This window comes from Stylophora pistillata, chromosome 7, assembly GCF_964205215.1.
Source record: "Stylophora pistillata chromosome 7, jaStyPist1.2, whole genome shotgun sequence".
Lineage (NCBI taxonomy): Eukaryota > Metazoa > Cnidaria > Anthozoa > Scleractinia > Pocilloporidae > Stylophora > Stylophora pistillata.
Window position 1 is genome coordinate 3,913,224 of NC_142525.1, and position 23,482 is coordinate 3,936,705.

A 23,482-nucleotide genomic window follows, 5' to 3' on the forward strand; every position below is an offset into this window, starting at 1 on the left:
CGAGCGATGTATTTTCACAGTCGAATAAAGGCTGATAGTTTCGAAAGAAACTGTTTGGGGCTGCGTCGGTGGGAGTAACGAAATAATTTGGATATATCAACAAAGTTGAAATGGTAAATTGGCCACCGTAACGATTACAAAAGCTGACGTTTCGAGCGTTAGCCCTTCGTCGGAGCGAATGAATATTTTCACAGTCGTTCACTTCCAATCTTTAAAATGAGTTGGGCAGTAAGAAAAATTAAAAACATCATACCGTAGAAAGTGCTTGAGCGATTTTTATTCACTCGTTGCAATGCATCAAAGAACCCACTCGCTCACTCGTTTGGTTTCTTTTTTTCGATGCATCGCAACCCGTGAATAAAAATCGTTTGTGCGCACTTTCCGTGGAATGATCTTTATATTCTACAAGGAAACCTAAACAAATCGTAATCAAAATTTGTGAAAAAATCAAAAGGTGCCAATAAGAGCTCAAAGTAAAAAAAAAAAGGATAAAGTCTTAAGCGTAGGGGAGATGATTGTTGATTGTTTTTTTTCGGTCCACTAAAAGGGCTAGGCTAAATAACACTAATGCATTCTCCAATTAGAAAGCTTACTTGCTGAACTTCCTGAGCTCATTTAACAAATTTTAACAAATATATCAATTAGTGATTTAGACTTTTCTGGTGTTTCTAAGATTCAAGAAGCGATCACTGCAGCCTGCTCCAGGTGATCACAGCTGATAATTGCGCGCCTCAACTTGTCGCTCCTTTCCGGATTGGTGGAAGCATCAGAGGGACGTGACCACTACTGATTGCCCGCAAGGTAGGCTGAGATCGACCCACCGGCTGCTGCGACGCAGAAAGTCCTGGTTGGTTCCTGACTTTCTTGGTTATAGCTCGCACCAGATCCCGCGCGTGCTTGAGGCTGTAGGCTGAAAGGTAACAAAGGAATTTTAGGGGCTAGCTTGATGGATAGGCCTTTCAGATGTGCGCAATGGGGCAGAAAGAGTTGCACGAACAAACTGCAGAAACACTCTTCAGGCTGCGCTTTGTTGCGAAATGTCTAATTTTTGGCATAGTTTTTCGTCGAAGGAAGTTATCACACAATGTACCACTGGCCAGATATGGACTGAGATTTTTAGGAATTTGACGTTTGGGGAGTCGCCAACTGGTATAAAATAGTGTATTCTTGCTGACAAACCTTTTAATCTCGCCTTTATTTCTTCACTGAAATAACAACATTCGATCCACTCTTCGAAGTCAGAGATAAAATCAAATGCAGTCAGCCCTGCGGGGAGACCAAAACATCAAGCGTTCAACGCAGACAGATATTGAAATTCACTAAAATCACAGTTAGCGACTCTGGAACAGCACCAGTAACGATAAATGTAATGATACCGGTGTCGATAAGACGTGGTAATTACAACGGTAATGATAAGGAAACGTCGAACGTCCACAAACAAATTTAAGAAATCGCGTTTTGACCAGAAAGTGATGAAAGATATAATAAAACAATCGAAAAAATGAAAGAAAGGAAAATATAAAGAATAAACTAGTGAATTAACATAGCGGCCTGTTCATGTCGGTGTTATCTACAGCAACACCTTACCTTGTAAATTTCTCGTCCTCACATTGGCTCCTATAAAAATTTACCAAAGCACCATCGATCAGCCTTACTTTTGAAAGTTACTTTTTTACTTTTTATCTTATTTTACAAGAGTACTGGAGACTAGACTATTCGCACGACTAGATTTCGTGACCTCATCGATCTGTCCGCGTCCTTCCCGCCCTCCATCCCTTTATTAGGGACCTTAAGCAACCACGACGGCGACGGCAACGAGGACGTGGAAAAACAAGAGATCTAATTGGCAGAACAATAGCTCAGCACGTGCGTTTTGAAATTTTGTACATTTGTTAGCCGTCCTTTGCAAAACAACAACGTGAAATCGCCAAAGTTTGCGTCGTCTGCGAACCGAAACCGCGACGGCAAATTATCTTAATTTCCATTTGGAACTCAACGCCACTTTTATACGTCATGCTGAAGTCGAGCTGTGGCGCCTAATGAGACAGTAAGCTCCTGCAGCCATGTTCGAAATTCTAACTAAGAGTAGAAATTCATTTTTTAATCGGAGTCTTCCTTGGCGTTGCCGTCCTGACTGCTTAAGGTCCCTAATCAACCGTTCTTTTACTACTTCCCCGTTCTATCCAAGACCGTTTATTCCTTCTTTCCTCTTTCTTTAATCCTCCTCCAACATTCCCTAAGTTCATCTGTCCGCTCATCCATTCGTTCGTTGATCCGTCCGTCCGTTCGTCCGATCGTCTTCGTCCGTTCGTACGTTCGTCCGATCGTCTTCGTCCGTTCGTATGTTCGTCTGTTCGTCCGTCCATTCATCTGTCCACTCATTCGTGCGTTCGTTCGTTCATCCGTGCGTACGTCGGTCTGTTTGTCTTTCCGTTCACGAATTTGTACATGCCTTCGTCCCTCTGTTCTTTCATCCGTACGTCCAATAGTTCGTTACTAGCTCGTTCGTTCGCTCGCTCGCTCGCTCATCAACACACTCATTAATTTAAAATATTACTGCAATTTCATCACGAACCTTGATTTAGCAGAAGACTTGCCGCGTACAGATTATTGGCCTGCGCGGCGTAAAAAAGCGGACTACACAAGTCATCGCTCAGGGCATCAACATCGGCATCAAATGACAATAACAGCTCTAACAGATCTGAAGCGTTCGACAGGCCAGCAGTGAGGTGAAGAGCTCTGTAGGACGATAGCGCACAGAATTTTAATCTAATCCATTTAATAGTGAGATTAACAAAGAATATTCACAACAATCAAAGGCTTACGTATTTCCTCCGGGATATGTAGGATTGACGGAAGCACCATTTTCGAGGAGAAACCTGACGGTTGCCACACGATTACCACTACATAAAAAAAAAAAAATAAAAAAAAAAATCAACATAACCGACCCACACGAAGCCTTAGAGTTCGTGAAAATTTTTGCTAGCTCGTGAAACACAGTTTTTTTTTTAAATCAATTGTCACACGACACTTAAGCTTAGAAATCAAATCATAACTGAGTCCTAGTGGAGATTTCAACCGCAACCACCAGTCACGGCACGCACGTACATTGTGTTACAATATCAGACAACAGTTGTGAAAGATACAACGCTTCCACTGGTCCACAGAGAACTCGTTCGTGGGTCAAGGTGAAACATTTTACATTGGATGCTGTATCAAAAAAGTCTTACCAAGGAACTTCTTCAAGTAGAATCTTATGCACGAGTAAATCTGTTTCTTTGTCCTTGAATTCGAAGTTGTTTTCTGCTAGCCTAAAAGAAAGACACAAAAGTGTTCTGTGACCTATTTGCGACAAGAAACCAAAATCAGCTTTCAGGCCTAGCAGGTACTCAGACTGAAGTTCATGCAACTGGTGTGAAGAATAGGCAATTGTAATTTTGCAACACAAGACAACGTGGAAAACGTGCAACTGGTGAAAAAACGCGCGCGGGAGAGTTCAAGTTTGTGAAAGGTGAAAAGTGAGAACGTGCACCTTGTGAATAGCATGGGGAAACGTGTAACAGGTGAAAAGAACATACAAATCGTGAGAAGCGCGGGAAAATGTGTAACAGATGAAAAAAGGGGAGGAAATGTGCACAACACGAAAAGTATAGGACAATTTATAACTGGTGAAAAGCTGTGGGAAATGTATTACAGGTAAAAAAGACGAGATAATGTTCAACCGCGCGCTTGAAATATGGTCTGCGTAATTTGTTCATTAGATGGTGAAGGTCAACAGCAAGGAGCCAACATCAGTACAAAGGTATCAGCAGAGAGGAACAATTTCTGGCCACTCACCATTTTGCACAATCTAGAAAGTCATTAGCCACAGACAAATGAAGAAGACTGGGTGGAGTTTTCTGAAATGAAAAAGGAACAAAATAGTTTTATACATAAACAAGTTTTAAAATCAACTCCTATCCAGAAATTTCGGAGTCCGTGAACCTAATTCATGAGAGCTGATCGAACCCAAGGATTTGGCAAAGCAGTAGCTAAAGAAGAAAATAGTTTTTATACACCCAAATTAACTCAGAGGGCAGAAAGTTGCTGAAAAAAAATAGCTGATGAAGTCGTAGGGTTTACGACTATCTGAAACGTGGAAGATGAATATTTCATGACAACTGACCCGTTGGTAAACAGTTACATCTTACGAAATCCATCTGTAAATGGATGATGTAAGGTTTGTACGGTTTAATGACATAATACCTCGCCTTCCATCTCCAAGTTTTGCCTAATGATTCCTTCTGTGTCGAAGAAGAGCAAAGCCTGAATGGCGTCTATCCGTCCTTGCATCGCAGAGCAGTGAATAGGCATCAAATCCTGATAAATTACATAAAATTTCAATGGCTCTTGTCTGCATAAAAAGAGCCCGGTTCCCTTTACCCCACCTCCAAACCCATGCTCCGCAGGCTGATAAATCTCACGAGAGGTTGCCTAGCAACATGACGTAAATATGTGACATCACGATGATCTGTAAACTTTATTTATGTAGTTCCCAAAAGCCTAACAAGGACATTGTCGACAGCTTTCGGCGAACTCGAAAGGACATTGCGATTTTTGTTCGTTCAGGTGTGTCGCTTATGAAGGGCAATGGCGAACGAGAATGCGGAACGGGGATGGGGAACGGGAATGGGGAACGCGAATGGGGAACGGGAATGGGGAACGGGAATGGGGAACGGGAATGGCGAACGGGAATGGGGAACGGGAATGGGGAACGGGAATGGGGAACGGGAATGGGGAACGGGAATGGGGAACGGGAATGGGGAACGGGAATGGGGAACGGGAATGGGGAACGGGAATGGGGAACGGGAATGGAGAACGGAAATGGGGAACGCGAATGGGGAACGCGAATGGGGAACGGGAATGGAGAACGGGAATGGGGAACGGGAATGGAGAACGGGAATGGGGAACGGGAATGGGGAACGGGAATGGGGAACGGGAATGGCGAACGGGAATGGGGAACGGGAATGGGGAACGGGAATGGGGAACGGGAATGGGGAACGGGAATGGGGAACGGGAATGGGGAACGGAAATGGGGAACGGGAATGGGGAACGGGAATGGGGAACGGGAATGGGGAACGGGAATGGGGAACGGGAATGGGGAACGGGAATGGGGAACGGGAATGGGGAACGGGAATGGGGAACGGGAATGGGGAATGGGGAATGGGGATGGGGGACAGAGACGACGACGGGGGGAGACGGGGAAGGAATCCAAGGTTTGTTACGACAAAAAAAGAGAAAAAAAAGCAACATAGTTAATGAACAAAATCATTTCTCGTACTTACTCGATTATTTCTGATATTGAGAGGAGCTTTTTTCATCAGCTAAACAAAATAGAGAGTAAAAAAATATACAGATAAAGACGCCGAGATGAAAAGCTAACACGTTGTTGCTAAAAGAACAAGAACCAGTCAAGTTGAACGTTTCTGAGAATAAACAAAGGGACGCGGGTGACTGCAACGCCTGTCTCTAATGGATCCAAATCTACATCATTATCGATTGGAAGTAGCACCACAGCCCAAAATTTGAATGATTCCTATCATCAAGATTTGACTCACCATTTTTTCAATGCATTCTAAGTCGGTTGGCTCTCCACTTTCACCGTAACATTTGACATGCAGTGGAGTGTTGCCATCATGATCTTCACTGTCGATGTTTGAGCCTGCCTCGAGGAGAAGCTACGAAATCAAAAGGGACGGGAATAATCAACCAGACGAAAAACTAAATGAATAAAAATGCAATGAAGCTACACCAACCTGTTTCTTAATTCAACATCTGCGACAGGATTTAAAAAAGGATCATAAAAATTTCAATTTAGGATAAAAGTTGGTTTCCATAAGCAACGAAGTCGGAGTCGACATTGGAGTATGACTCGTAGCCGGCGTTGTAGGAGGGCCTATGACGTAATGAACAATTCCAATTCCGTTTATCATTGATATGGGGCCACGCTCCGCGCGCGCTGCAAGCTCCGCTATAACTCCGTCAGTTATTACCTAGTGAGGACTAAACTGTCGGATCGCAAGCAGAGGCAGAATAACCGACCAATCACAATGCTAGTTCTCAGGTCATCCGATGGTTTACAACTTCTTCGGCTTCATTTTCACCGGATTGTGGTGCTCTGCTCTTTTGATAAAGATACTGACTTCGACATAAATGAAATCCAGCCTTAAAAAACAACTTGTGTTAAAGACTCATACCTCCACGGTGGCCGCATCTTTGGCCCTGTGCAGGGGCGTGGCTCCTTTGTAGTCCAAAGTATTGACATCAACTCCTTCTGAGAGCAAGGTCTGGGAACGAGAAATATATAATAACAATTATTACTGTCGATGAGCATAAATGAGAAAGTATTTGAGTAAGTAACCATTCTGTCACCACGAGTACCTTGATAACCGGGATTGCTCCAAAGAAGGACGCAGTATGGAGTAGAGTGCTACCACTGACACACCTGGCGGGAGTAAAAGGAAATCATGATGAATAACAAAAGAACCGCCGTGTATTTTTTCATTTGAAGTCTCAGCTTCTTGGCCCATTTTTTTGCGCTTGTGGATATTCGCATTAACTTGTGTTTACGCTTCCTATTGGGCAGCCCCGTCCTCAAGAAGTCCCGGAGCTGAAACGAGCAACTTGTTGTTCCCCTTATTACAGCTAATGAAACAGAACGTAGCTAGGGGAAAGGCAGGAAGGAAGTGTCCGGCTGCATGTTAACTATCCCCCCCCCCCACAATAATTGGCATGTCCCCAAAATTCCTGTAAAATGTTGTTACACACCCCCGGCCCACCCCACCACGAGGAAACTGCCTATAACTGCTGATATGTATATTCTAAAAGTTGCCGTCTGATTTTTTAAAATATTTTACGACCGATGTTACTACTATGCATTGGTGACGAGAGCCGCTCCAGTCATGAAATAAACAAAATACTACCAACAGGAAAACGACTCTCACTATCACCTGCTTTTGAGACTTGCCATAGTTTTTTCTCTTCTGTGATGAGCGTTTATCACAGCAGTTAGTTTCTTGATGTCTCCGGATATCAACTTGGGGACAAGCTCTTGCCATTCTTTATACTTGGCTAGCGAAAAAAAAAAATGACGAGCAGTAATAAAGTCACGAGAAATAAAGGAAAAATGACCATCAACTAAAAAAAGCTCTTGATTGTTGAACAAATTCTCCTTGTCAGCACCTTAGGAAATGTATAGAGAACAGTATGGAAAATATGTGTACTGATTCTAGGGTGAAAAGAGTAAATAATACTAACGGAATACAATCAATTCCATATGCCTTGTTCTATGTATTTTGTTAGGAGGTGTTGCTTTGCACTGTCAATTTACAAGCCGAATGAGCGGAATAATCTAATCTTACCTCGTGATTAAAAAACGTTAAGAGCTGGTGTCAGATGTAATATTTTACCTTCCAAGAATTTCTTGAGTTCATAATGACGCATCAGGTCAAACGCCGTTTTGCTGCTTTTGTTTCGCTTCATCACGTCGGCACCCCATTCGATAAGAAGCTGTCCATCAAAAAATAAAAAAAAATTAAATAAAAAAATTCGCTTAGCCATACAGTCAGGTAGTCAACCAGTTTTTGGATCTTCCAATTCGTTGTCCAGTCAGTAAGTCAGTCATTCAGCCAAGCAGTCCGTCAGTCGAAAAAGTAGGACAACAAAATAAAATCATTGTTCCTTACCTGGCAAATCTCTTTTTGTAAGCTTTCGGTGGCGAGGAAAAAGGGCGTATTGTGGTGATTGTTAAACATATCAATGTCTGCTCCATTTTCCAACAAATATAACACAATGTCCTGCAAGCCATTTATTTCAAAGAAAACGGAAATGGCAAATAAACATAGAGCAACGTCACAGTTTAATATGAATCGCTCTTCTACTACTATCTTGTTGGTTTCACTTTGCAATTTTAATTACTACTGGTCTAAATTAAATAATCGAACTTGGATTGTGACTGTCAGTGGTTCCGCAAAATAATTTGAGAGTTCCAGGGGCTTAGCAATAATAACAATAACAATAACATTTATTATTTGTATTGCGCCTTTTCTATAAAATATTCAAAAGCGCATCACAACAGTAATGAATAACTAAAATTATACAATTCTTTCTATAAAAATCATAAATTATAAATATTCATTTACATTAAATTAGTGAAAGATAATTACAAATAAAAATATAGATATACTAAGATAACTGAAATGATTCCTAAATAAAAGTGTCTTAAGTAAAATCTTAAAAGATTCTAAGTTTGTTGCTTCGCGCGCGGACCTTGGCAGCTTGTTCCATGGGAAAGGAGCAGCTACCAGCAACTGCTGTACAAAGAGGAATGGAAAAGTTCTGCAATAGTTAACAGCCATACTTACAAAATGTCCGTGTCTACAAGCCATGTGCAGAGCTGTATTACCAGAGCCATGCTCCTTAGACTTGATGAAGTCCTTGTCTGCATTAAAGAAGGCCACCTGTCGGAGCAAATCGATCAAACAACTAGCTATAGTGAATCATTACCATTCAGGAAGCCATTGAGTTAATAGGTAAATCAGTTAGTAAGTTTAAATCAAGTGATTAGCTGCTCAGCTAGTGTGTGCTAGGTTCCCATCGTTAATGCATCAGCACGAGCGTATGAAGCACGAGCGTATGAGGCACGAGCGTATGAGGCACGAGCGTTTAAGGCACGAGCGTTTGAGGCACGAGCGTATAAGGCACGAGCGTTTGAGGCACGAGCGTATGAGGCACGAGCGTTTGAGGCACGAGCGTATGAGGCACGAGCGTTTGAGGCACGAGCGTATAAGGCACGAGCGTTTGAGGCACGGGCGTATGAGGCACGAGCGTATGAGGCACGAGCGTATGAGGCACGAACGTATGAGGCACGAGCGTTTCAGGCACGAGCGTATGAAGCACGAGCGTAAGAGGCACGAGCGTATGAGGCACGAGCGTTTAAGGCACGAGCGTATGAGGCACGAGCATATGAGTTACGAGCGTTTAAGGCACAAGCGTATGAGGCACGAACATATGAGGCACGAGCGTTTAAGGCACAAGCGTATGAGGCACGAGCGTTTGAGGCACGAGCATTTAATGCACGAGCGTTTGAGGCACGGGCGTATGAGGCACGAACTTATGAGGCACGAGCGTTTAAGGCACGAGCGTATGAGGCACGAGCGTTTAAGGCACGAGCGTATGAGGCACGAGCGTATGAAGCACGAGCGTATGAGGCACGAGCGTTTGAGGCACGAGCGTACGAGGCACGAGCGTACGAGGCACGAGCGTACGAGGCACGAGCGTACGAGGCACGAGCGTACGAGGCACGAGCGTACGAGGCACGAGCGTACGAGGCACGAGCGTACGAGGCACGAGTGTATGAGACACGGGCGTATGAAGCACGAGCGTTGGGAGACACGAGCGTATAAGGCAATGAGCAAACGAGAGGTCTGCAAGGGGGTCTGGCACTGATAATGAGTGAATAGTAAACAGGATTGGAAGGAAGGAAGGAGTGATGAATGGAATGACTGAGTTTTGGATCATAACAAGAACTCGGTAATTATTTTCAGCCATTTTCCGAATTCAAACTGAGTTTTGACATCAAAAGAGCTTGAAATAACTTAACCAAAACCACGAATTGGATTATAAAAGTTTTCGTACCAGTTTTTGAACTGTGTCCAATTCTCCTGTCTTTGCTGCCTTGAATAACAATCGCTGACACTGCAACGTTGTGCCTGGGAATATTTGGTAGAGAAACCTGAGGAAAATAGAAGAAAAATACACTTCCTTCATTGATTTTATATTTTAAGTTTTATTTTTCCAGCTTTATGTTTACTTGTACAAACTACCTGGATACATGAAATTCTAGCAGTTTACGAAAAGTCGATGAATTTAAGTTGCATTAAAATGAAGAGTCAAGACCGTATGCGTGATGGCAAGTAAAACTGCGTTTGTATTTGACATACCAAGATCCAGCCTTCAGAGTTTTGTTTCTTGAGGAACTTTCAAAGTATATCTGCAATTCAAGAAAAAAGAAACGCCGTGAAAGACTGGCGATAAACAACTCACAAGAAAAGACTGAAGAACGGGAAAAATTCGCACAAAAACACAAACCCTGCGACATCTCAAGCTTTTCACTAAAATAACTGAAATTTCTAACAGGAAACCTCAGACTTCCTTAAACCTGTAACTCCTTAAAGTGATAAGATATTCAAGTAATTTCTCCCAACAGTACCACCTCTGATACAAACCTTTAGGTCAGGAGAAAAAGGAAATGATCAACAAGTGAAGAAGTTATTGATTAATAAACAGATTCTCCTTGTCAACACCTTAGGAAATGTATAGATGATGATGATGACGACGATAATGATGATGACGATGATGATGATGACGATGACGATGATTATGATGACGATGATGATAATGTTGATAATGACGACGATGATGATGACGACGATGATGATGATGACGACGATGATGATGACGACGATGATGATGATGACGACGATGATGATGACAACGATGATGATGATGACGACGATGATGATGACGACGATGATGATGATGACGACGATGATGATGACGACGATGATGATGACGACGATGATGATGACGACGATGATGATGACGACGATGATGACGATGATGATGATGACGATGATGATGATGATGATGACTTTAATAAAACAATTAGACTCAACAGACGTGAGTTTTACAGTAGAAATCAAGAATAATAGATACAATTTAAAATCTTCAACAAGATACAGAAATAGATAAGAAGGAACCATCAATCATAACGGAATATAATCATACAGGTTTAAAAAGACATCTGTTTATAAACGAGTATTTGTATCTTTCAGTTCTTATCTAGGGGAGTTGGAATTCATTCCCCCCTTCAAACTGATCCTTTCATTTCTCGCATAGTATCGTGAGTTCTAACCTCGTATTTTTCATGATCACCGCTTATTTCCGCTACTCGATCTTCCTCCAAGCCTAGTACTTGACGCACAGTTTCTGAATAGAGGAAAAGTCAATTCATTGATTACTTATAACAAACAGGAGCTAGATGTACAACACACAATGTATGCGTGAAGAAAAAAGCTGCGCCAGGCTGCCTCACCTTTCTGTTCTGCATTCCCAGAAAAATCATCGAAAAATTCACCTGCGATAAAAAAAATATTATGGTATTAATATAGCATGGAATGGTAGGAGATTGAGGTCAGTAGCTTTATAGCAAAGACACGAAGAAGCTGGTTGAAAGTGAACAAGAAATGAAAACATTCTTCATTTGACTCCACTCATGTTGGAGAGACTTGCTACTCTCATGGATATTTCCTTTTCTTCGCTCTGTGATTGATGCAGAAAACTCGCGCCAGTGTCTTAACCAATCAGATTAAAAATGAATAACCAACCGCGTCTTCGTCAATGGCTTTTTCTCGCGCTTTACGCACTTTGCTTGTTTTAACTTTGAGTTCTCATTGGCTATTTGGGAAATTCTCCTTCAATCTGATTGGCTATTTTGATTACGTTTTTCCTTTGAATGGAACCCCGAACGAACTCACCAGTTTCTTTGTCTCTGATCACAAGCTTTCGACCTTTCCATACTGTTTCGTGAACCTTACTACTGTAAAACCCTGTTCCACAAGTCAGACTCTGAGATAAAAATATAAAAAAATATATTTTATCACTTCGTACATTCAGCGAATACCCCTTCCATATATAAAGCTGTTACAGATACCTCAGCACCCCCCCCTGTCTCAACCCTTTCGGGATGGTAAATCTACAGGTTTCCGTTGGTTGAACCGGGGGAGGTAGTGTAACACGTTACTCTTACATCTTCCAAAAAGAATAACTTTTAAACGGAAAACCAACCAAGAAATATTTACTCACTAGGTTAGAAAAGAACAAATACGTAAAAGAAAAATCAGAAGAGAAGAAAGATGAAAGAGATTGATGCGAATTGCATACGACAACATGTTCCAAGATGGACAGACCCAAAAAAAGGCTTTGTTCACAATTTAATCACTTCCTATAATCATCAAGTTGAAAACTGACTCACCAGATTAATAATCATATCCACTGCCAAATCATTGATGGTTGTATTCCTGATTTTTAACAAGAAAAGAAAAAAAAATCGACGACTTGCGCAACTGAAGAATTAAAGATGGCCCCTACACTGAACAAGGGAACTCTTGTTCTACGTTGTAAGGCACGCTGTATGTCTTTGTAAAAGGCAAAAATTCTGTTTATGGCATAACATTCTGACGCTCTACTGTGACAATCAGGTATAAGTATGAAACTTACCTTGGCACCTTAACAACATCAAACCTTTGAACAATTTTTTCTGCTACTAGTGTTCGACACTGTCAAAAACAAAACGATAGTTAAATTTAGGACCATGAATCCTGGAATTTGGTTTAATAAGCAAAATAATTCTGATTCAAAGCCTAAAAAATCAGGCGAGTAAAGCACAAAAACGTAATTTGGATCACTAACCTTATTTTGTATCTCCACTACTTGTCTTATCCAAACATTACATTTAGCAATGTCATAATTTTGCTCTAAAAACTGGATTTCTGAAAAATGTACGATCGCATGTTAACACTAACTTTATGACTAACAAACTCTCCCCGTAATAGCGCTTTGCGCTACGATAACATACGACAGATGCTAAACTAAGCGAGTACACGGGCGAAGTTATGCTTCTCGGCAACTACCTAAGATTACTTACGACTTTTCAAAAAACAATTTGCTCCAATATAGGACTTAGTAATAGTATTAAGCAAGCTAAAGTTCCGTTGGATTTCTCATAACAAGAAAGCGAACCTTACCTTCATCGTACACTGATCTAAGATTCTCCAATTCTTTCTTTCTCTTTAGATCCTTTGCATTGGTAATAAGAGATGGAAACTGTTCCATTTCGTCTTTAATCCCAATTTTCAAGACATTCAATTCATCCTGCAATATTCAAGATCATAGCATCGAAACAGATTAGAAGAGGCCAAAAGTAGTCCGAAATCCGAAAGATCTGTTGAAATCGGCCACTCGGCCACTCGGCCACTCGGCCACTCGGCCACTCGGCCACTCGGCCACTCGGCCACTCGGCCACTCGGCCACTCGGCCACTCAGCCACTCAGCGGCTTGGCCAATCGGCCACTCAGCCACTCGGCCACTCGGTCATTCGGCGACACCGCTTTCAAAAACATCTTTCTCAGCATCAACAGAGGCGCTACAGATTAAGACAACTTACCAGTCTCTTAAGTACTGCTCTGGTTTGTCGATATCTGTATCCACTCATGAAGAAAAACCCAAAATAACAGCACACAGACATGATGTCACCCTGAAAGTAGGAAACAGATTATTCACTGAGATAGAGGTACATATATAGCTGATTCCGTGTGAAAACCCGGTAAAGGTGGCAAAAAGAAAATGTAAAATTCGTTCATAAATTTATCAATTTCTGAAGGAGAAGTGAATTCATAAAAATAACCTATTTAGCTCGAAAATATGTCCAGATACTTAACAGCAAACAGTATCTGTTCCGATTTAAACAGTTTTCTGGAAGTTTCGCCCTGTTACATTTATGTAGGTACGTTGCTAAAATCAGATTACTGGCAAAATCTCGGGCTTAATTCACCTCAACCAAGTCTTGAGAATCAAAGGGATTTGAAGATTTAAACATCTGATCTGCTGTCCTCAACGCAAGGTTTATTGTCCACCTGAAAAAAAGAAAAAAAGAAAAAAAAAATTGGTCAGAGAACAACGTCATTTTTGCACGTAAGCAAAGTAACCCATACCGCTGACTCTCACAATGCTCTATGACGAGCAAACTGTTTAAAGCGCGGGAAAACGTGGGGTTACTAAGTCGCTATTGGTTATCATTGGAATCTGATAGGTTGAGAGAGTGGCGCGAGGTTTCTGAACCAATCACAAAGCAAAGTGAAGCTAAACCAAAGCAGTCCGGAATGACTGTCTTTATTTCATCAGAATTTTCTCTATCCCGGCTTCTACAAGATTTTATTAGGAATGCTCCTTTCTGTCTGCTATACAATTCTTATGACGTTAATTTGGAGAGTTTAGTATCGGGCCAACTTATAATCCCTTTTTGTTATTATTATTATTTTTCTTATATTCTCCTCACTTGTCTGCTTGATATCGTACTGATATTGTAAGGAAAACGGGATCCCAGTCTGCCGTTGTGTTAATAACCCAGACAGCAGAGAATTCACACACATACTACACGCAACTAAAGGGGAGACCAATGTTGTAATTACAGTTGTCGTTCTGTTCTTAATGCATTATAATTGTAACATTTAGAAACCACTGGCAATGACGTGTGAGTAGAAGAGTTCGAACTAGTCGTCAAGAAAAAAAAACCCTCCTAAATTTATGGCTGATGCGTTGGTTTACCTTGTGTTGCAGTCTAGCTGGTTTGGATTTTTGGTGCTGTGATGGTCAGAAATGGAAATTGCACAAACAATTTTTTTTACATCTAAAGCCCCTTTCAAATCTGAGGGTAAATCAGTTACCCATTCAATGATTCGTTCCACCCAAAAGATATCGAAAGCTTACCGGTCGTTTAGTAAGACTTCTGTTGTGAAGGTCTCTGGAACAAATGAGTTCACGAGAGCACAGAGGACCCTGAGGAATAAAAAGAAGAGTTTTTAATGAAGTTAAGTTAACAAATTTAGCGATACGATTGATCAAGAATATAAAAACATTTTCATAACATTTACGACTATTTGATGAAAACTAATCCAAACGTCTGTTGGTGTGTTTATTTGCCTGGCTATCTGTCAGTCCATCTGTCTGTCTGTCTGCCAGTTGGTTTGTCTACCTGTCTGTTTGTCTGTCTGTCTGTTTTTTAGCCTTTACTATCTGTTGTGGTAGTCTGTCTGTTTGTCTGTCTGTCTGTTGGCCTCACTGTCTGCTGGCCATACTGTCTATTGGCTTGACTCTGTCTGTCTGTCTGTTGGCGTGACTGTATATCTGTCTCTCAGTCTGGTAGTCTGTCTGTTTGTCTGTCTGTCAGTGTGCATTTCTGTCTTTCTGTCTGAAGGTCTGTCTGTCAGTCTGTCCCACATCCATTCATCTGCCTGTAAACTAATCATACATCCATCTGTGTCAGTTGATCTGTCAGACGAGTCTATCTATCAGTCCAGCCGAATTGTGTTTATTTGCTTTTTCATTTGATTTCCCTTTCTAGTTAACAATTCATACCTGCTGTCTGTAAGGTCACTCAAACTCTGTGGAGACAACATACTAAGTTAGTCTAAATAGGAATGACCTTGCAGCTAAATAAAAATTGGCTATAAAGAGTAATCAGTTATAACTCTAACTTACAGTTTAGATAATAGAATATCTACACAGTAATCCCTTTCATCTCATGATTAATCTTTTCTCCATGTTGAAAACTTTCACTATTGCGTATGTAAGTAACACTGACTGTATCTCAGGAGAGTTTTGCTGATGTTAAACCTGAGGACTGAATGGTGCCATGCTTTGCACTTATTTGTTAGTGAATCATAAATTTTCTATTTCTCTTCTTGTTTTTTTTTTAACCAAAGGATTGTGGCTCCCTCAAATCACGTAAATATAAGCACACATTATCGATTCCTTGTGTTCATTAAACCAAGAATCAAGGTTGTGCATGTACAAAAAAGATCTATTCTCAAAGATTTTCATTTGTCAAAGCGACATATTCTTGGACTTATGCCTACCAAAACACCTCTTGTGAGTTTGCGTCCCTCTCTGTTCATTTTAAGGTGGGCGTTCACCATATCCAAGATGCAGTATTCTGGAGAAGGATAATTTCTTGACTTGTGGCGTCTACTAACCATGTCATCTGATCTCCTGTAAGAGTAGGAAAACAGAACAATTATCATAAATAGTCATTCTGACTTGTAAATTGTATCTTAATTTCAAGCTTATTTCATCATTATAGGACTGCAATATACACATCAGTTTATGCCTCGCATAACTGCATACATGGTCAGCATGTACAAACTAATACTGGTGGATTTTTTTTTTTGTAACAGTCAGGGCTAACCATAGAGGTTCATTTTCAATTTGTATTCCAGGGCCCAGTTGTATAGAGGGCAGATAATGCTATCAAACAGATAAATCACTATCCAGTGGATAAGGAACTGCAAAATGTACTGCGCTATCCGGCAGATAGAGATAAATCCAGTGCATAGCATTATCCAGCCTTCAAACAACTGGGGGACCAGAGTAGTAGTCAATAAAGAGAGCAGGGAGGGGGGGGGGTGAGTGGTGAAGGTTTAGATTTACAGGTTAATTAGTCCATAACTAGAAGAGTTTACCCCCTTTCTGAGGCACAAGGTAAACAGGAATTTAACAATTCCCTCTGGATAGTAAGCTTACCCATCGCACTCTCACAGAGACACCCCCCCCCCCCCCCACCTCCACCTCCTGAATTTTTTTAGGTTTACTTCCATTGACAGTTTTCTGGTACCCATTTACACTGCAAGGTGGAGAGGGACTTGGTGAGAGTAAGGTGTCTTGCCCATTTAAAACACAACAACTTAAAGTCCCTATGACACCTGTCTTTTTAGCATTAAATTATAAAAATAGAAGTACGTAGAGGGTGTCTGGTAAGATTTGTGAGTGATTCTGATGCGTCTTTGTTATTTTACAAGGCGATAAAAGTCCAAAGTTGTATCGAACTTAGGCTCCCCATATCTCTTTGGCCGCGTTACAGAGTACTGGAACCCATGACGTAACAGTAGTAACACCAAGTTTATCAAAGAAGCAAAGTGAGTGTGGAAGCTACCGTTTACAATCTTTTTAGCCAAAAAATGCCATTTTGATGTGAAGTTTGGGGTTTTTCGAATACCCCTGACTCGATGAAGAATATTTCTCTCCACAAGATTCCTACTGTAACGTCATGGTGCCCAGTCCCTCTTTGCTCGGCCAGACATTTTATCTGCTGATTATAGAGCTTGATGAAAAATTCAGAGAAGGGCAAAATACCACAAATGTTGTGAAAACATAATTAAGAGTCATTATATTTTGATGTAGAATAAAAAAAATTAAGTTTCATTGGCACTTTAAACAACTTACGCTGTATTTGTTGGACTTGGAGAAGGCACCTGTTATAAGAAGAGAAACTGGTGATTCTGATGAAGCTATAGTTTTCAGTCATGTTTCTATATATTAATACATGACTGTAAGTTATATTGGTAAGTAAGGTTTCATGTCAGTATCTGAGCAAATGCACAGTCACCCCTCCCAAGTAAGGGTTAATGTTGGGTTCGGAGGGGGTAGGTGAGTAGTTGCTACGATACTAACATAGTAGTAATGTTACTTATGGTCAAACCTCAATTATCCGGACACATTGAGACTAGACAAAATAGTCCGGATAATCAAGAATATGAATATTAATGAGGAACAAAAACTGATCAAATTAAGAAAGTGACATTTAATCCTGAAAAAAAACATTTACAAATCGTTTTGAAAAAGATGTGGTCTACATCTTCACTGTACTATGTGAATACCTCTACACGTGTGCATTAACAATTAAAATCAATGATAAATGTTTTTACATTGGCTAAATTGTTGAAGTAAGTCAGTTTGTTAGGAAGAAAAACATCGCCTTTACTTCACTTTTCCAATGCTGTAGTTTTACAAAAGGATATGGCTAGATCTTGATAATGACTAATAAATATTCACAAAAAAATTGGGACCAGAAAAAGAGGCTGGATAATCAAGAAATCTGGATAATGGAGGTTTGACTATTACTGTAGTTACTTATAATGATGCATGTCACATATTAAAAAGGTTTTGTTGCGTTATATTTCAATCCAGCATCTTCCTTACCTCAGGTGAGGTTATTGGTGTCTGAGTCAGGGATTTGGATCCAAATCCTGACAGCATGGATTTCTTTGTCTTGACGGCAGGAGTTTTGGGTGGCGGAGGTGGAGGAGTCCACTTTGAATAAATAACAAATAAATATTATAGACACTGTCAGTAATACAACAAATAATTTGAAACTATGAGGAACATTATCATACATTTGATAACAAATACTGTATCCACACCAAAGCTAGAACACATCTAGAAGCTGTGTTGTTAAACACACTTTGAGTTTTGTATAAAAGTGATCCTTGCAGTAAAGAACCCTACTTATGTAGCAGTGGAAATAAGGCCTGAAAAAAATTCAGGCTCATACAGGATTTGAGCTCATGACCTCTGCGATACCAGTGCAGTGCAGTGCAGTGCAGTGCTCAGGGAGGCCATGGGTTCAAATCCCATACTGGCCTGAATTTTTTCAGGCCTTATTTCCACTACTACAAGTCATTATTTCTGGCAATAGTTATCCACAAAACTATTCTCCATGCTGAAGATCAGACGGAAAAATAACAATTATCAAAGAAATAAATATCAAAGTCACATAAAAGACCAGATGAGATAAAACAAGACTACTTCCATGTACAAATCTACATAGAATTTCTAGTGCATCCTGCTATGAAATCATTTCTGAAATTACAAACTGTTGGTTGAAATATCCCGCCCTTGTTTGAGTCTAATTCTTATGTGTTCCTTACCGAGAAAGGTTTGGACGTCAGCGTTTGTCCTTCAGCCTGTTGAAGGAATTGAGATCGCTCCCAAACAAACCAGATGTCATGACAAACCAGGCACCAAAGTAAATCAAACACCTGTTGATATTTAAGAATAAATTTGAGACGTTAAAAGTTGATGACAGATATTATTGGTCCTGTCATGATTATGGGACAAACAACAATTCTGATGTCCCCATTAAGAATTAAGCCCCAGCACTTTGAATTCTATACTCCAGATGACTCCAGATTCCCAGACATTGGTACCACTACATAACAACTACCGTAAATCCTCTATTAAGCCACCCCCTCTAATAAGCCAACCCCCCTCTAATAAGCGAACCCCCCTCTAATAAGCCAACCCCCCTCTAATAAGCCAACCCCCTCTAATAAGCCAACCCCCCTCTAATAAGCCAACCCCCTTCTAATAAGCCAGCCCCCCTCTAATAAGCCAACCCCCCTCTAATAAGCCAACCACCCTCTAATAAGCCAACCCCCTCTAATAAGCCAACCCCCCTCTAATACGTCAACCCCCCTCTAATAAGCCAACCCCCTCTAATAAGCCAACCCCCCTCTAATAAGCTCCCTCTTTAGAGGAAGAAAGTTCTTCAACCCCCCCTCTATTAAGCCCCACCACCCCTCCCCCTAAAAAAACAAAAATTCAAAATAATACTCTGTGTTAGTAAGTATGGTATATATTTTATTATTAAAAACTGGATCATTGGATAATGAAATTCAAGACTTTTTATTGGCTTAGCCATTATGGTCTATGTACATTGTAACACTGGGTTTCTTCTTACAAAATAAAGTCGAGAAGATTTGTCTAATATCTTGGGGGCATTTTTTTAATAAAACAATTATTCCACTCATGCTTGTTGGATATGAAATGATTATAGCCAACTTGGTGCTATGCACCTTGTTGGCTATCTATCATCTCATCTACAATGCGCACTCATGGAATAATTGTTAATTATGCAAACCACTTTTGCTCCCACATAATAAAGGTGGAAAGTTCCTATTTCATAAAAAAAAAAAACAAAACAAACCTGATCAGCACATCTCATGGCAAACATTCTGGAATCCACATATGTGTTTTTGGGGATAATGTTCCTGAAGACATTAACCATAAAACATTAGACGATTTACTACAAAAATGAGAAGTTTTCAAGTACTGAGATGTCAATTTGTATCTTAATCGTGGAGTCAAAACTTTCACCCTTAAACCCTATAACAGTAACTAGCAACTAATTTCTCCGCACAATATCACCTCCAAATCACACATTCAGGCTGATTGGGTTCTTATATATCGGGTATTTTAGGTGAAATCAGCCTGAAAGTGTTCTCAAGTGTTCTTAATTTCTTTGTACTTCTAAAAATATGTAAGGGATTTACTAACTAAGATGAAATACACAACTTTAAGAGAAAATTAATTCCAAATACAGTTGTTGTACATTTGCTATACACAACAAGTGAAACTACTAGCATTTATACAGAGATCTTAGTGCAATACCACAGTAAAACTACAGACACTGTTTGTTCTATTAAACTGAAAAGGGAAGAGTTTTTATATATAAGAACAATTTTCAATTTTAAGGCTGAATGTCTTCTTATATATATGCTCCTTTTTTACCAAATTTCAGCCTGGGTGTTCTTAATCCACATGTTTTTGTAAGCGAGTTTTTACTGTATGTGTAATGATTTTAGGGTGAAAAAGGTCAATAAGCATTTTCAGGGACAACTTTGGGGTCAAGGTCAGTGACTCAGCAACTGTATGCTCCACCCCTCCCCTAACATAACATGAAACTTAACTTCATGTCAGTTCACTGTTGTTGGGTTAGGAGGGAGGGGTGGGTGCACAGTTGCTCAGATACTAAGATCAATCCAAACTTTGTTCACACATAATTCTGCACAGATCACTGGGAACATTTTCAGAAGACTACAGTCAAACCTTGATTATCCGCACCTCGATTATCCAGATTTCTCAATTACCGGTATCTGGACATTTTCTCTGATCCCAATTTTTTCATGAATGCTTATTTGTCATAATCAAGATATGTAGCCCTTTTTTTTAAAACTACAGCATTGTAAAGTGAAGTAAAGGCAATGTTCTTCTGCTTTCTTAATTTCATCCATTTTTGTTCCTCATTAAAATTCACATTCTTGATTATCCGGACCCTCCATTCTCCAGACTGTTTCGTCTAGTCCCAACAAGGCTGGACAATCAAGGTTTGACTGTAGTAAAAACACTCAAACAGAACTCTAGCCCCACATCGTGAATGTCAATCATTCAATAAACAGCTTTTCCTTCTCAATTAGTTCCAGGGCATGCATAATTCACTTACGCATGTTTCAATTCCTTCACAATCCATTCCACTCTTGTTGTCTTCTGTTGCTGGGTCAGTCTGGAAAGAAAAAAAAGCAAAATTCTCCAGTGTTTTGTTTACCTTGTGAAAACATGATCATAATTTCTTAAGAATGCTCATCCTAGCAATATGCAGAATGCAAGTAATATATGAACTTTGTAATGGGCCTTGCTTTAACCACAGAGTCTCTGTGGCTCAGTGGTAAAGCATTGGAACATGGATTCGGAACATGGATTCGGAACATGGATTCGGAACATGGATTCGGAACATGGATTCGGAACATGGATTCGGAACATGGAAGGAATATGGAATATGGAATCGGAACATTGCAACATGGAATCGGAACATGGGGGGGACATAGAATCGGAACATTGGAACATGGAATCGGAACATGAAAGGAACATGGAATCGGAACATTGCAACATGGAATTGGAACATGGAGTCAGAACACAGAAGGAACATGGAATTGGAACTTTGGAACATGGAATCGGAACATAGAAGGAACATGGAAAGAACATGGAATCGGAACACAGAAGGAACATGGAAAGAACACTGGAACATATAATCGGAACATAGAATCGGAACATGGAATTGGAACATTGGAACATGGAATTGGAACATGGAAAGGACATGGAATCGGAACATTGGAACATGGAATCGGAACATGGAAGGGACACGGAATCAGAACATTGGAACATGGAATTGGAACATAGAATTGGAACATGTAAGGTACATGGAATCGGAACATGGAAGGAACATGGAATCAAAACATGGAAGGAACATGGAATTGGAACATGGAAGGAACATGGAATCGGAACATTGGAACATGGAATCAGAACATGCAACAATCGGAACATGGAAGGAACATGGAATCGGAACACTGGAATATGGAATCGGAACATGGAAGGTTTGATTCCTGATGGGGACTCAGAATTTTTTTTCTTGGTTCCACGTTCATGACAAGACGAACAACATCTTTCTCTAATGTTTATTGTGTTGGGACTAATCACATGGGAGATTAAAGCAAACAAACAACAACTTCCAAGTTATAAACAAATCATCATTGGTAATGAATAAATGATAAATTAAATTGCAATTCTCATCCTTTAGTGATGTTGGCATAATAAAACGTACCCATCAAAACTCTGCAGTTTCTCCAATGGCCGTCCAGTCAAACCTAAATGAAGTAAAAAATCAGTAAAAAAAATTGTGATATTGCTTTTTTAACTATTTAACTACCAATATCTGATTGTTAATTCTCCCCACTCACATATTTCCTTTTGCAGTTATTCTGTTATTCTATTATTATTATTATTCAGTTATTCTATTATTAAAACCGCCGCCTGGTTAGCTCAATTGGGAGAGCGCCAGACTGCTGTGCGGGAGGTCGAGAGTTCAATACCGGCCGGACCAACACTCAGGGTCTTAAAATTAACTGAGAAGAATATGCTTCCTTTCTTTAACATCAAGAAATGGTTAGATATTCTAGTCTTCTCGGATAGGGACGAATAAATGGAGGTCCCGTCTCCTGCAGGGTTGGGGTAGGAGACGTTAATTTCCCACGCACAAGATTACTGTGTGATGGATGTCCTCCCTGGGGTGGATTGGGTGGGTAGTTACAGGGCCGTTCTGAAAACCACTTCTGTGAGAATGCACCCTGTCTAAAGATTATTATCTATCTATCTGTAGAAAGTAATTTTGTTACAAATCAAAAATCCTTTAAGTAATTTTACTTGAGACCTTAGTGCTCTTAAGTCTTAGAGAAAAATGACTTTTATTTAATAGCAGGAGTTTGAAGAGAAACGACCAGATTCCATCTGAGAGCCTTAAAAGTTAAAAAAAAAATGTTACTAACTTTCTAGAAGAACCTTCATGTTGTATCCTTTCAGAAGATCTGTCAATATATTGTGCATGAAGTGTCCTGATGGACTCAGTCTAAGATTCACCCAAGCTGTAAAGCCATTGATTCTGGTCCGTAAAGACATGATTTTTGAAGGTTAATGAGAAGGGATTTTTTCCTTGATCTAGAAGACTATGCTGTTTATTATCTGCTACAAACTCGTTGCTTTTTTCTTAATTATCTCAGTCATTAGAGAGTTCCATAGATCAGGAGAACGGATCGAAACACGTTGTCAATGAAAATCCTCTAAAGCGGGTGATGCACCTTAAAACAGTTGATTCAAGCTCCATTAAACCTCATCCATTTGCGATAAGTCGATCTCTTTGCGTGAGCAACATAATCCAATTTCACTAATTTTATGCAACCAGCATAGCAACTCGTAAACAAACTCCTCTGATCCACGAGAAACCTTTCCTTGTGACCAAATCTTCTTCCAAAATCACAAAAGAACACTTCTTAATTTCAGCACAAAGACGTCTATCACTTCGCACTAGAATAGAAGAGAGAATCTTGCAGTGTTCTCGAATGTTTTTCCTTCATGCAATCAAACTGCCGCCATGTTGATTAAATGCTCTAAGTTCCAGTCCTCTCGGAGTCGTTCGATTCTACCGAGAGGAACTGGAGAA

General features: G+C 40.2%; 1 protein-coding gene across 1 annotated transcript; it reads right to left on the bottom strand.

Moving 5' to 3' along the window:
* Positions 1-581: 581 nt before the first annotated feature.
* Positions 582-23,426, bottom strand: LOC111339104 (uncharacterized). The gene is made up of 37 exons (XM_088727500.1): positions 22,812-23,426; positions 22,091-22,133; positions 20,936-20,995; positions 19,640-19,703; positions 18,582-18,692; positions 17,854-17,964; positions 17,098-17,126; positions 15,735-15,867; positions 15,235-15,260; positions 14,587-14,655; positions 13,652-13,733; positions 13,265-13,354; positions 12,846-12,972; positions 12,511-12,590; positions 12,319-12,377; positions 12,074-12,119; positions 11,577-11,667; positions 11,135-11,176; positions 10,955-11,028; positions 9,981-10,030; positions 9,676-9,772; positions 8,403-8,498; positions 7,725-7,835; positions 7,449-7,548; positions 6,990-7,110; positions 6,421-6,484; positions 6,237-6,326; positions 5,598-5,717; positions 5,325-5,363; positions 4,246-4,359; positions 3,838-3,899; positions 3,231-3,311; positions 2,826-2,903; positions 2,576-2,739; positions 1,588-1,617; positions 1,180-1,266; positions 582-910 (listed from the first exon to the last, which is right to left on the bottom strand). Exons 1-37 carry the CDS (start codon positions 22,939-22,941, stop codon positions 732-734), a joined length of 3,150 nt encoding a protein of 1,049 aa, XP_088583626.1. The 5' UTR covers positions 22,942-23,426; the 3' UTR covers positions 582-731.
* Positions 23,427-23,482: the final 56 nt, after the last annotated feature.

Coding starts and splice junctions, on each gene's coding strand:
- LOC111339104 (XM_088727500.1), bottom strand. CDS start 22,941: ATGTCTTTACGGACCAGAATCAATGGCTTTACAGCTTGGGTGAATCTT. Junction 11,668..12,073: donor TGGATATGATTATTAATCTG/GTGAGTCAGTTT, acceptor TTTTTATCTCAG/AGTCTGACTTGTGGAACAGG. Junction 11,177..11,576: donor GATCAGAGACAAAGAAACTG/GTGAGTTCGTTC, acceptor TTTTTATCGCAG/GTGAATTTTTCGATGATTTT.